At 35.9% G+C, this 13,771-nt stretch overlaps 1 protein-coding gene across 2 annotated transcripts in view; it reads left to right on the forward strand.

Moving 5' to 3' along the window:
* WDR35 (WD repeat domain 35) overlaps positions 1–13,771 on the forward strand; it is a gene marked incomplete at its 5' end in the record, with an annotated part of 64,716 nt that overhangs the window by 15,430 nt on the left and 35,515 nt on the right. Inside the window, 3 exons of one of the 2 annotated variants that reach the window (XM_080812692.1) lie at positions 2,548–2,733; positions 7,357–7,389; positions 7,751–7,811. In XM_080812692.1, coding sequence (XP_080668818.1) covers positions 2,548–2,733; positions 7,357–7,389; positions 7,751–7,811 — 280 coding nt within the window. The remainder of the gene's footprint in view (positions 1–2,547; positions 2,734–7,356; positions 7,390–7,750; positions 7,812–13,771) is intronic. The other variant, XM_080812693.1, reaches the window with a different exon arrangement.

Raw genomic sequence — 13,771 nt, forward strand, 5'->3', positions numbered from 1 at the left:
ATGCAAGAGAAATTATCCTGTGGGAGCACAGCCTCTGCCGGCTGGCTGGGTAGAAACACTTTTGGGGAGGAAGTACTTCAGCCCATCTCTCTACCTGCTGGTGCCTTCTATTGGCTGGACCCAACTGGAAACCGGAAGGCAACGTAGCCCACGTGTTGGAGTTCATAGAAATCAGTCTCCAGGGAACAGCAGGATAAAGAAAATCAGAGAGAGGGAATGGATCAGAAGGGGGAAAATGAGAATAAACAGCATAATTCTAATCAATACTGAAAAAAAATATTTTACTTCTTTATTTATTTCTGAGAGAGAGAGAGAGAAACAGGGAGGTGGCGAGGGAGAAGCAGGCTCCCCACTGATCAGGGAGCCCGATGCAGGGCTTGATCCCAGGACCCTGGGATCCTGACCTGAGCCTAAGGCAGATGCTTAACTGACTGAGCCACCCCGGTGCCCCAATACTTATCAGTATCTTATCTTATATTTAACACTTGACCTAAAACAAATTTGGAAGTATGAGGTTAATCAATCTGGTAATCTTCATTTTTAGAAGGCAAACCACCCTGGAGAACTGTCTGATTTTAGGACTAGGAAGGGAAAAATCCAGGATGAACCTGGAGTCTCTGATAGTGCCAGGACGTGCTCAAAACAGCAGGATGGGGCATATCAAAGAGACCAAGAGCCAACCTGGAAGAGCTCCCAATGGCCAAAACCGGAACACCCTGAGCAACAAAATAAATGATGTAACTTTGGATTGTAACCAAATTATAAAACCAAATTATAAAATAAACGTCCATGAGCAAGAGCTGATCTAAAATAAAGTATTTAAATAAGTAAACAGAGGAGAAGAAACAAATCTTACAGAAGTATTCGAATTACTTAGATACTATGCCCTCCAGTCCCCCGCTTCCCTAACTTGAACGTGAGTTGCATTTAGTGACTCACTCCTGAAGAGCAGGCTATGGAAAGGGGAAAAAAGAAAGTCACTTCACTGTGGAGAGACCTAGCGGACACCACCTCGTCTAGGCGATCAAGGCTAGCATCATCGGTGATGTCACATGGATCTCAAATACCCCCGATGTGGCAGATGAGAAGAGCTCTTGGCTTCTGTGATGATCTCGCTAAGAACTGAAAATCCCACTCTAAACAGGAGAAAAACATCAGACAAACCCGAATTGAAGGACATTCTGCAGATACCTGACCAGTACTCCTTAAAACCGTCTAGGTCATTAAAAAGAAGGAAAGACTGAGAAAGCATCACAGCCCAGGGGAGTCTAAGGAGATCTGATACTACATAGAATGCATCCCAAATAGGACTCTGGGACAGAAAAAGGACATTAAGAAAAAAACTCATGAAATCCAAATAAAGTGTGAAGTTTAGTTAATAGGACTGGATCAGTGCTGGTTTCTTAGTTGTGACAAATGTACCACAGTAGTGTAAAATGTTAACAATAGGGAGAGGGATATAGGGAATTCTGTATTATCCTTGTAACTTCAAAAGAAATTTTTTTTAGACTGAGAGCATGCGCAAGTTGGGTGAGCACATAAGAAGAGGGAGAGAGAGAATCTTAAGCAGGCTCTACACCCAGTGCAGAGCCTGACATGGGGCTCGATCTCATAACCCTGAGATCATGACCTGAGCTGAAGTCCAGAGACAGACACTTAACCAACTGAGCCACGCAGGAGCCCCTATCCTTGTAACTTTTGTATAAATCTAAAATTATTTTAAAGTAAAAAGTTTATTTGAAAAAATAATCATGGTATAAAAAGTAAGTATGCCTTAGTTTTGGATAGTAAACACAGTCATAATAATATCAATTCTGAATGCTGATTTATTAAAAATTAGGTATGAATATATTGGGAGAGTTAGCCAAGAGAAAGAAGTCCCATTATGTTCTGTAAGTTCCACCATCAATACGTGTATGATATGGAGATAAATAACAAAACAGTCAAAGCTCAGAGTTGTAAATGGCTACCCCTGGGAGGAAATTAGTCAGCGGGGTCTGCATTTTATTTTTGTTTTAAATTAATCACATAGAATTATTTGACTCTAAACTATGTGCACATGTTACTTTGGTAAAATCAAATGTAGAACATGTGGATGGGGGGGGAAAAAAAAAGCAAGGCATCTGTTTTTGAATTTTGGCTTGGGGACCCAGAATTTAAACTTTTGACAGGGATCATCCTTTCCTGTTGTCCCCCATGCAGCTGTTAATGACTGTTGAAAAATCTGAAATTTTCACCACTGAAGCTTAAATCTTACAAATGAAAATAAGGACAGTTAAAATAAATTTATTTTTGTAGTATATTCTTTGTTTGATAACTGTATTACTTTTAGATCTTTGTTGTTGTTGTTATTTTAGTGAGAAAAGGTATTAAGGTGAATGTTCAGTCCTCTGTCTTCTATTCCTGAAGAAGATATTTGGTCAGCATCAAAAAACCGCATAGTTACAGTATATAATAAGATTTTTCTTTAACAGTGTTAAATGTTCTTTTTCTCTTTCTCTCCCTCTCTTCTTCCCTCCTGTTCTTTGCTCTTTCCTTTCTTCCTAGTGGGGTTATTGCTCAAACACTGTCGTTTATGCTTATACCAGACCTGATCGTCCAGAGTATTGTGTTATCTTTTGGGATACGAAAAACAATGAGAAATATGTTAAATATGTGAAGAGTCTCATTTCGATTACTACTTGTGGAGATTTCTGCATTTTGGCTACAAAAGCTGATGAAAACCATCCTCAGGTGGGTGTTCGTTTCTATGTTAAAGCTAAGATGGGTTAACCTCTACCTTCTTCAGCGTAGCCTCTGTACTGGTAGGTACAGCAAAGTATTGGGTCTGCTGGCTGTGTCTGTCTAGACCTCTGTTTTGAAAAATTATGTGGCTCCATTGGTTCTCTGTCCCATTTTTTTTTCCCCTCCAGTCAGCGAATCCATTAGCATTTCATATTGACCAGTTCAGTACGGAAGTTTTTTTCTCTTAAAATATATTTCAAGTGCCATAATCCTTTTCCAAGTTAAAATTCCACAAGAAAAAATGAATATCCAGATGTCTAGTATAAATGCTCAAGAAATTATGTAACGATGGCCATTATAACATTTTGGGTAGCTTTGACATTGAGAAACATACTTTTATTTGGAATTATAGTGCTTTCAGAATCAATGTCTTAGAGTGTAAAATAAATAATGTAAATAATGCCTTTTTAAAAAGTATGCTAACAATTCAGATATTTGCAGAAGCATATAAATTTTTTAAAAAAGGGTTACCATTGTCTTTGGCTGGGTTATAAATTATTTTATCCCATTAAAAAGTATAGAGGTTTTAGTTTAAGGAGGCCGTTTGAACAGCCACCTTTGGCTCTGTTCTCTCCTGAAACTCACAAAACAACAATAACGGTATTTTTTAAAAAGTCATAAGCCCATAGGGACCAGAAAGGGAGAGGAAATGGCAACATAGTTTTGGAGGTTAAAGAGTAGGTGGATTAGTGGTAATGACCTTAGCAGACCTAAGAAAGCTGAATCCTAAGTCATCAATGGAGAAAGCAAAGAAGTAACTGGTTTTCATCCCAGAATCCTGAAGAGACACAGGACAGGACTTAATAGTACCTGGTAGGAGAAAGAAACAAATGGAAAAACAATTTGGAAGTACTAGAGATTATGCAAGAAGGAGAGAAAAAAAAAAAAAGCATATAAAGAATCCTGTCTGAGGAATCTGACCAGTTCAAGAGAAAAGACCTCTTAAAATTACTCCTATGGGTAGTCCCCAAGGAAAGATCCCTGCCCCATCACCTTACTGTGAAGACCAGAGTCATGGGGCTCACTCATAAACAGATTCCAAACAGCTTTTCAGTGTCGTTCTCTTAAATCGAAGCAGATAGACAAGGATTATCAGACATTTGAGAAAAGCATCTCATTTAACAGACACACAGAAATAAACACAAGGAGAAAAGGATTGGGAGGAAGCAGAGACTCTGCAGGGAGAAGAACAATGCCGAAGAATCATTTCAGATTATCTTCCTAGAGTGAAGAGATGCTACGTTCGTAAAAAGGAAGGGATGCTATAGAAAAGGAGGTTTTTGGATATTACAAATATGATAAGAACAATGAAAAATTTGGCAGAGGAGTTTGAAGATAAAATGAAGGAAAACTCCTATAAAGTGGAACAAAAAGACAGGGAAATTGAAAACATGAGGGAATAGACACGAAAATCAGAGGACCAGACCCGGACGTTCGGTGAACAGGCAAAGTGGAGGAGAGTGATTCTGAAGAAAATATCCAAGACAATTTCCCTTGAGTTTCTAGATTGAAAGTGCCTCGCTCGGTGAATGAAAATATTTCCACATCAAGGCACATTGTTGTGAAATTTCAGAACACTGGGGGTAGAAAGATCCTTCATAAGCTTTCAGAGAAACAGACTTCACAGGGTCAGATGTCATCATGGCATTCAACTTGTCAATAGCGATACTTTGGAGAATTGCTTTTGAAATTTTGAGGGAAAATGATTTCCCATCTTGAATTCGGTATGTTAAGCAAACTATAAATTACAATGAAGGTGGGAGACAGATTGTCCTTCTGGTGTGAAGGTTTTGAACGAGATGATGTCGCCCATGCTTGTCTCTCTGCTCATCAAACTCGGCCACTATGGAGCCAAGCTCAAGTTACCTGAAACCTTGGGCAGAAGAGGAAAAGAGGAGAGCAGCTGAGGAGAAAAAGAAACAGGATGAACAGAAATGGATTGAGAGAGAACTGGCAGAAGCCCAAGATGACAGCGTACTAAAGTGAGCCTGCCGTTCTGTGGAATGGTGTGGATGAATAAAGCTTTCTGTGTTGTGTGAAAAAAATAAAATAAAATAAAATGAAGGTAGGCAAAAGACATTTTTAGACGTACAAGGTCACCAAAAATTTACCTTCCAAGCTTTCTTAGTTACTTTAGGATATGGCCAATCAGAATGAGGACTAGACCAAGAAAGAGGAAGAAATTGGTAACCTGAGAGCAATGGTGAAGAGTGGTACCAGCTGACAGTGTGTGGCATGCAGATGACAGCATGTCCCATGGTTCCAGAGGAAACTCAAGATGAAGTTAATAGAACACTTAATGTGGTTGAACCCTTAAGAGGGGACTTAAGTTAGTAATCAATGCAGAGAACCTAGCACAGAGAAAAAATAAGGACAATTACCAACCGCAGGGAAAGCAAAATGCACTTGAAAGGAGAATAAATCGTGACATACTTACAACTCAGTGATGAATAACACTTATATAGACAAAATGATGTTTTTTAAATGAATTTTTTAATTAAGTGGATTTTTAATTAAAAAGAGCCTTTTTATTTGGAGTGTAATGACCATATTAACCCCTAAAATTCTGATCTAACAAAATGGTAGGTGGAAAGCTGGAGGCAAAGGAGTGTGCCCTTGTGTTGGGTGCTGAGAAGGGGGCTGAAAGAGAGTTACATACCTGTCTGTGATAGTGGGAAGTCAGAGAATGTCCCAGATTGAAACTGAACAAAACAAGACGTAGCATCATAAACACATTACTTAGATTTGTGGAGGTAAATATTAAAAGGATGATTTAAAGGAGCTGAAAGTTGTTACTTCAGGGAGCAGAAAATGGGAAGTTGGGGGGGAACTTCTGTTTTTTAGTAAGAAGTCTTATGGAACTACTTCATTCTTTAGCCTTGAGCATGTAGATTATATGTGGATTAAAAAATACAAGTTATTTGTGGTACTTTAGGGCAGTAAATCAGCTTATTTTAAGTAGTGGAATAATAAATTATATTTCGATATAATTTTTGTCCTTTAGTTTCTTAAAAAGTTTTTTAAACATTCTTCTATTTTTTCTTTCAAATTTTAATTTTGTTTATTTTTAAAAGATTTTATTTATTTGTTTTTAGAGAGAGGGAAAAGCCTGTGTGCCTGCATGTGAATGGGGTGGGGTGGGGGTGGTGGGGGAAAGGGGGGAAAGGGCAGAGAGAAAATCTCAAGCAGACTCTGTTGTCAGCTTGGAGCCTGATGCAGGGCTTGATCTCAGGACCCTGAGATCATGACGTGAGCCGAAATCAAGAGTCAGACGCTCAACTGACTGAGCTACCCAGGTGCCCCTAAATTTTTAACTTGAATTCCAGTATTATTAACACACAGTGTTATATTAGTTTCAGGTGTACAATATAGCAATTCAACAGTTCTATACATGACTCACTGCTCATCATGACAAGTGTACTCTTAATCTCCTTTACCTATTTCAGCCATCCCCCCAGCCTGCCTCCATCAGTTTGTTCTCTAGAGTTAAGAGTCTGTTTCTTGGTTTCTCTCTCTTTTTTTTTCTTTGCTCATTTTTTTTGTTTCTTAAGTTCATATGAGTGAGATTATATGGTATTTGTCTTTCTCTGACTTATGTCGCTTACCATTATACTCTGTAGTGCCAACCATGTTGTTGCAAATGGCAGGATTTCATTCCTTTTTTTTTTTTTTTTAAGATTTTTAAATTTATTTATTTGACAGAGAGAGAGATCACAAGTAGGCAGAGAGGCAGGCAGAGAGAGACGAGGAAGCAGGCTCCCCACGAAGCAGAGAGCCTGATGTGGGGCTCGGTCCCAGGACCCTGGGATCATGACCTGAGCTCAAGGCAGAGGCTTTAACCCACTGAGCCACCCAGGCACCCCTTCATTCTTTTTTTTTTTTAATGGCTGAATAATATTCCATCATATGTATCAATACACAACATCCTCTTTATCCATTCATCTGTTGATGGAGACTTGGGCTGCTTCCATAGTTTAGCTATTGTAAATAAAGCTGCAGTAAACATAAGAGTGCATTTATCTCTTTGAATTCTTTTTATATTTTTTGGGTAAATACTCAGTTGTGCGAGTCCCCAATCATGGGCTGGTTCTATTTTTAACTTTTGGAGGAACCTCCGTACTGTTTTCCACAGTATCTCTAATGATTTGCATTCCCACCAACAGTGCATAAAGATCCATTTAGTTTATATTTATGAAATTAAAGAAGTTTTACTTGAGAAACTGAAAAATGAAAGAGAAAGACTGTTTGTAAATTGTACATAGAGAATTGGTTTATTTGAAATCATTCTTTTCAGGAAAACATCTATGTAAAACAGTATTCTTAGCACAAGATAATAGAAAAGGTGACTAACAGTAAGAAAAATGAAATTATCACTTTAGAATAATATGGTGTAAAGTGTGCATTATACTTGATTATTTTCCCTTGATTATTTTATATATTAATATAAATATTAATTACTGGTAATTTTGTTTGTGCTAACTAGTGGGCATTGTAAATCATTTTTCGCTAGATTGGATTATGTTTTTTCTGAGTTAACTGATTTTTTCTGAATTTTTTTATATTGCTTCAAAGGAGGAGAATGAGATGGGAACATTTGGTGCAACGGTAAAAAATTAGTTATTATGTAGGATGAAAATGAGTTTCGAGGTTACAGCTGATCAGGAATTTTAGAAGTATAAATAATGAAAAAGTAGCCAGTGTACTTGCGTTTCTTAGGTGGCCTCTTAAAAACCACAGTGTTCCATTAGTTGGAACTTGTTTTGAACTGATTTGAGAAATTAGCCTTGTTTTAATTTTAATTCATGTTTCTTTGTGTTTAATGCTGTAGATTATGTTCTTTGCACTTAACAGTTTTATCAGTTGTTTCCCAGTTGTGATACTTTAAAGAGATAAGCATGATATCTTAAGCATTGTTTCCTTTATCGTAAAGAAGCAGGAATTCTGATACTATGTTTTTTGTTCACAGTTTGTGCTAGTTCTTTGTAATTCTATTGGCACACCTTTGGATCCCAAATATATTGATATTGGTAAGGAAATGTTAATGTCTATTCCCTCTTTAATCAAATTTTATTTGTAACACTAATTTAAAAACCTAACAATTGTATTATTAATTAAAATGCTATTCTCCAAAATAAGGATGACAGTTCTTCCTGGTTTGCCAAGTCCAGCACCAGTTTATGCCTATTATCATGGTAAAATTATTAATAATACTCCACTTCACTGTCAGAAGTATCCTGTTTAATAGAATAAATTATAGATTACTGTATCTAAAAGCCACAGTAATCTCATGACCGCTATACTGCCATCATTTGCTTTCATGGGAAATATAATTGTATAAGAATTGGTATGCAGCATAATGATTAGCATGTAATAAACTGAGGATTATAGAAAGAATTTTGCTGTTAAACTACTTTTATTATTAATAAACTGCTTGTAAATACCTCTCTTCCATAAAAACACTTTAGCTGCTTGTAAAAGTGCATTTGCTCTTTCCAGATTTTTCTAATGAAATCAGTCTATTAATAGGGACAGCTTTCAAAAATTCCTGACTTTTTGTTTTCAGAAGACATTTGTTACTTTAGATTTACAGTTCTCTCTAGCCAACAGCTATGAAAGTCACCATTAAAAAATTGCACGTCTTACTCTTAAGTTTTTTGTTAAAAATCGTTACCAAATATTTTGTTGCCATTTCACTGCAACTTCCAAAAGTAACGTTTTTTTAAAGTGTGATAGTTTATTGGATATGGTGTTAGAAAAGTTAATAGATTTCAAAAATTGAAAACCCATTGAATTATTTTCTGAATCTGAGAGCTCGTCTTTTTTTTTTTTTTTAAGGTTTCATATTCAATCTTAATCAAATGTTAGTGTCTGTCCTCTATATTTTGCTAAACTCTTTGGGTGATACAAGCAAATGTGAGAAATACTGGCTTCAAAGATTTTATGCTCTCTGTTCAGGGTCTTGGTAACTCTGTTACATAGTGAAACTTTTCAACTTCATGTCTTATGTTCATTGTTACTTAGCTATATGTTTACATATGTGCACACATGTATATGTTATTGTTTCTTGTTAAAAATCTTCCCTGAAATTCTTACAGATTCTTGTTACATGAATGTCTTCTGTTAGAAACATAACAGTCTTTAAGATGTGAATTCTGTCAGTCTTTGGATTATATGCTTTTTCTTTTGATATCAAAAGTTCTAACATAGAATAATGATGGTACATTTAGCCACAAAGTAATTTTAATCACAGGTAGTCTTTTTTTTTTTATTTTCATAAAGCCAGATGTCAATCCCTCACCTTCATAAAATGGCCAATACTTGAGGGCATGATTATTTGTATTTTTGAGTCTCGAAACTTTTTTTTTTTTTTTTTTTGCCGTCTCGCTGGCTGAAATTTTAACAAACAGTTCTTTCATTGGTCTGCAGTAAACCCAGCCAAGGACTCAACATTTTTGTTTCATACATATCCTGTAAAATTCCTTTTTTTTCAGTTTGTTTGCCAAATTTTCATGAGGACCAGAGGCTAAAACGAAAAAAGTATGCAACTGATGTTGTTCTGGAAAGTGTAATTTTTCTTGTGCTACCTACTCTTCCTCCTGACAATCTCTATAGAAACTTTTTGAAAGAACTTCATACTTTATTATAGAAGTTTAGTCTATGGGACTCTCGTTCTATACATAAAGGACTTAGGTACCCATTTTTGGTGCTCTTCCTTTGCACCCTTAAAATACCTTTGGTGCACTTCTATTGACAGTATTGCTTTTTACTGGGCACTATGATTATCGATTTTCTTGTTTGTCTTCCCCACAAGATTTTGAGCTTCTTAAGGATCTATGTCTTACTCATTTCTGTATCTCCTCTACCTAACACTATGCTTACCCCATAACAAATGTTTATTGAATGTGTGGAAAATATTTCTTTTCTATCACGAAAATAGAAAATGATAATTCATTTATTTAGCAATAAATAAAGTGAAGTTTCAGGTCCTGTACCAGGCATGCATCTGGAGTTATAAGAAATTGACTATGAAACTTGCTGTAGGATATTTAAATAAATAATGAAATATAGTTACTCCATTGAACACTGGGTTACTGCTTGCTCCCCATCTGTGTGGTCGGTTTTGTGCTGGGCATTGGATAAGTGGATGTTCGTGAGTAAGGACACCAGGGACATCTTTCCTACTTAATTTCATTTGACCTGAATTTTGAAGATGAGTATTTCTTCAGGTGACTTTTTAAGGAGAGAAAACAGCATCTGCAGAGGACTGAAGGCATGGAAAGTGCCTGGAAAGTACCAGGTGCCTGTCCTTTAGCCATTTTGGTGGGACCATGTCAGTGGCTTTCTAGTGATGGTCTCTAACACATGCACTGAGTCCTCCATATAATCTAGAAATAGGCAATTTGATGAAAACATGTCAGTGCAGTTTCAGTTTACCAGCTCTTTAACGGGCTGAGAAATGAATAAGTAGAAAAGTAGGGGAACATTACAGATGTAGACATTTATTTCAGGCCTCAGCATTAAAATATTACAAGCAGGTTTTACTTATATGTGAATTCCTAGATTGTTTTAAGTTATTTTACATCCTTGCTTTCTTAGTAACTACAGCTTCTTAATGTTACAAAGTTCAGTTAATGGAAGCATAATTTTTTTATTAGTTTCAGAGGTAGAATTTAGTGATTCATCAGTTGCGTATAATTACCCAGTGTTCATTATATCAAGTGCCCTCCTTAATGCCCATCACCCAGTTATCTCCCACCCACCTCCCCTCCAGCAACCCTCAGTTTGTTTCCTGGAGTTCACTGTCTCTTATGGTTTGCCTCCCTCTCGGTTTTCATCTTATTTAATTTTTCCTTCCATTCCCCTGTGTTCATTTGTTTTGTTTCTTAAATTCCACATGAGTGAAATCATATGGTGTTTGTTTTTCTCTGATTTATCTTGCTTAGTGTAATACTTTCTAGTTCCATCCATTGTTGCAAATGGCAAGATTTCATTCTTTTAGATGGCTGAGTAATGTTCCAGCGTGTGTGTGTGTGTGTGTGTGTGTGTGTGTGTATACACACTGCATCTTTTTTATCCATTCATCTGTTGATGGACATCTGGGCTGCTCCTTCAAGTCACTATGTTTGCATCCTTTGGATAAATACCTAGTAGTGCAATTGTTAGGTCATAAGTTAGCTCTATATTTAACTTTCTGAGGCAGCTCCATACTGTTTTCCAGAGTGGCTGCACCAGTTTGCATTCCCACCAAGAGTGTAAGAGGGTTCTCCTTTCTCCATATCCTCGCCAATATCTGTTGTTTCCTGACTTGTTAATTTTAGCCATTCTGACTGGTGTGAGGTGGTATCTCATTGTGGTTTTGATTTGTATTTCCCTAATGCTGAGCAATGTTGAGTGTTTTTTCATGTGTCTGTTGGTCATTTGGACGTCTTCTTTGGAGAAATATCTGTTCATGTCTTCTGCCCATTTCTTGACTGGACTTTTTGTTTTTTTGGGTGTTGAGTTTGATAAGTGCTTTATAGATACTAGCACTATACTTTATGGATACTAGCACTTTATCTGATAAGACATTTGTAAATACCTTCTCCCATTCTGTAGGTTGCTTTTAGTTTTGTTGACTGCTTTGCTGTGCAAAAGTTTTTTATTTTGATGTCCCAATAGTTCATTTTTGCTTTTGTTTCTCTTGCCTTTGGAGACCTGTCTAGGAAGGAGTTGCTATGGCTGATGTCAAAGAGGTGCCTGTGTTCTCCTTAGGATTTTGATGGATTCCTGTCTCACATTTAGGTCTTTCATTCATTTTGAGTTTACTTTTGCATATGGTTTTAAAAGAGTGGTCCAGTTTCATTCTTCTGCATGTGGCTGTCCAGTTTTCCCAACACCATTTGTTGAAGAGATTGTCGTTTTCTTAAAAATTTTTTTTCCAACATTCTAAATATTTGAAAATTTTTCCCCCCAGATGATGAATAGTTGAGAAGGACATGGAGTGCTTTTATCCTGGTTCTGTTCTTTTTCTAAAATGTTCTGTTAAAATTTGGATTCTTTTTCCTGGAGGTTTAATTCTAGGAAACTAAGAACAAATCCACCTGGATTGGGTAGATCTTTTAATGAAGATCTAGCACAATTTTTGTAGATAGGATTATCTACCCATATGAGTTTGCTGAAATTACTACCTGCTGGTTCAAAAGAATGTATGTTTTAGGTACATTTGTATTTGTTTTTTGTATTGATCGGTGGGTTTGTATGTGATTTTATTATAAAAACCTATGTAGGTAATAAAGGTAAAGACAATAATAGTAACCACATCTAATTCTTATTAACCCTTAATGAGAAGCCGTATGGCATAGTGGTTAAGGACATGGCTTCTAGAGATATTAACAGGGCTTGTGTCCCACCTTCTCCCACTTCCCAGCTGTGTGCTTCAGCAAATTATGTAATCCCTCCCTCTTTCTGTGTCTTCATCTGCTACATGCAGATAATAATGCCTACCTCATGGAGTAGTTGTGTGAGTGAGAATAGATACTATGGAGTATGTTCGCTATATATAAACATAATTATATATTGTATATAGCTAGCAATTATAATTAGTATATTATAATATATACTGGTTTATATATTTATATATAATATTTTATATTGTATATAAATATTTATGTATAAATATAAATGTATTTATATTTAAATATGTAATATGTTTAAATATAAATATATAAAATATATATAAATATAGATAAAATACAAATATTTAAATATATAAATATAAATATAATATAAATATATATTATATAAATAATATATAAATTTTTATATATTTTAATATATGGATATATATGAATATGAATATATATAAAAATTATATATATAAAAAACTCAATAAATACTGGCTTTGAAGTGATTATTAAGCCTTTTTTCTATTCTAGGCACTATACTGTGCTTTATGTTTACTATCTCTTTTAATCTTTAAGCAACTGTATAAGGTTGGTATTATTATCATCTTCAGTTGCAGTGAATAAACTGCAAGGTTCAGAGAGAATAAGTGATTTATCTAAGGCCACAGAGTTAAGCAAGTACCTACCTGTTGCTTGAATCTCAAAGTCTGACTCTTTCATTGAACCACTAACATTTTACTTTTGAGTTAATCAGGCTAACGATTAGTTATTATGATTATGTAGGTTGTATCAGAGAGGAACCAGACTCCTGGGTGGCTCAGTAGGTTAAGCGTCTGCCTTCAGCTCAGGTCATGGTCCCAGGGTCCTGGGATTGAGCTGCATGTTGGGCTCCCTGCTCAGCAGGAGCCTGCTTCTCCCTCTCCTCCCCACTTGTGCTCTTTCTTGCTACCTCTCTCAAATAAATAAAATACTACCTCTCTCCCAAATAAATAAAATACTACCTCTCTCAAATAAATACAAAAAATCTTAAAAAAAGAGAAAGGAACATGAATATAATTTAGTTGTAGGTAAACAGTGGATAGAGGAATAATTTTGTATACTTAAGAAAAATTGTATTTTATTAGAAAATAGTTTAAAAGTTTGTGATCTTCCTTCATATCATACTGAGGGCATAATATTTGGCATTAGAGTGTCTGTGGTAGAATTTACTAAACATTTAACAAATGTGTTAGGATTTAGTGGAGAGCGGGGGTCAGAGAAAGCTGAGCAAAGCCTGGACCTGGCGTGCAAGTTCATCCCACTCCGCACTCCCCAGGGCTTTGCTACCCTTTTCCAGGAAGGCTGTTCAACCCCTTGTCCCCTATACGAAAGGCTTCTGGCTCCCTCTAGAGTTCAACAATAGTATCTGTTTTGAATAGAAAAATCTTGACAATTATACTGAAAACAAATTTTTTTTAGTATGATTCAACAATACTGAATTATTTAGCATGTAAAAATTCTTGAATTTGAAACCCAAAGTTGGTAATCTACTCAATTAACATTTTACCCATAGCTGGTTTCTAATTCTTTGTCCACTTTCTAAGTCTCTTACTGCCTTAAATAGC

The sequence above is a fragment of the Martes martes genome, assembly GCF_963455335.1.
Source record: "Martes martes genome assembly, chromosome: 9".
NCBI lineage: Eukaryota > Metazoa > Chordata > Mammalia > Carnivora > Mustelidae > Martes > Martes martes.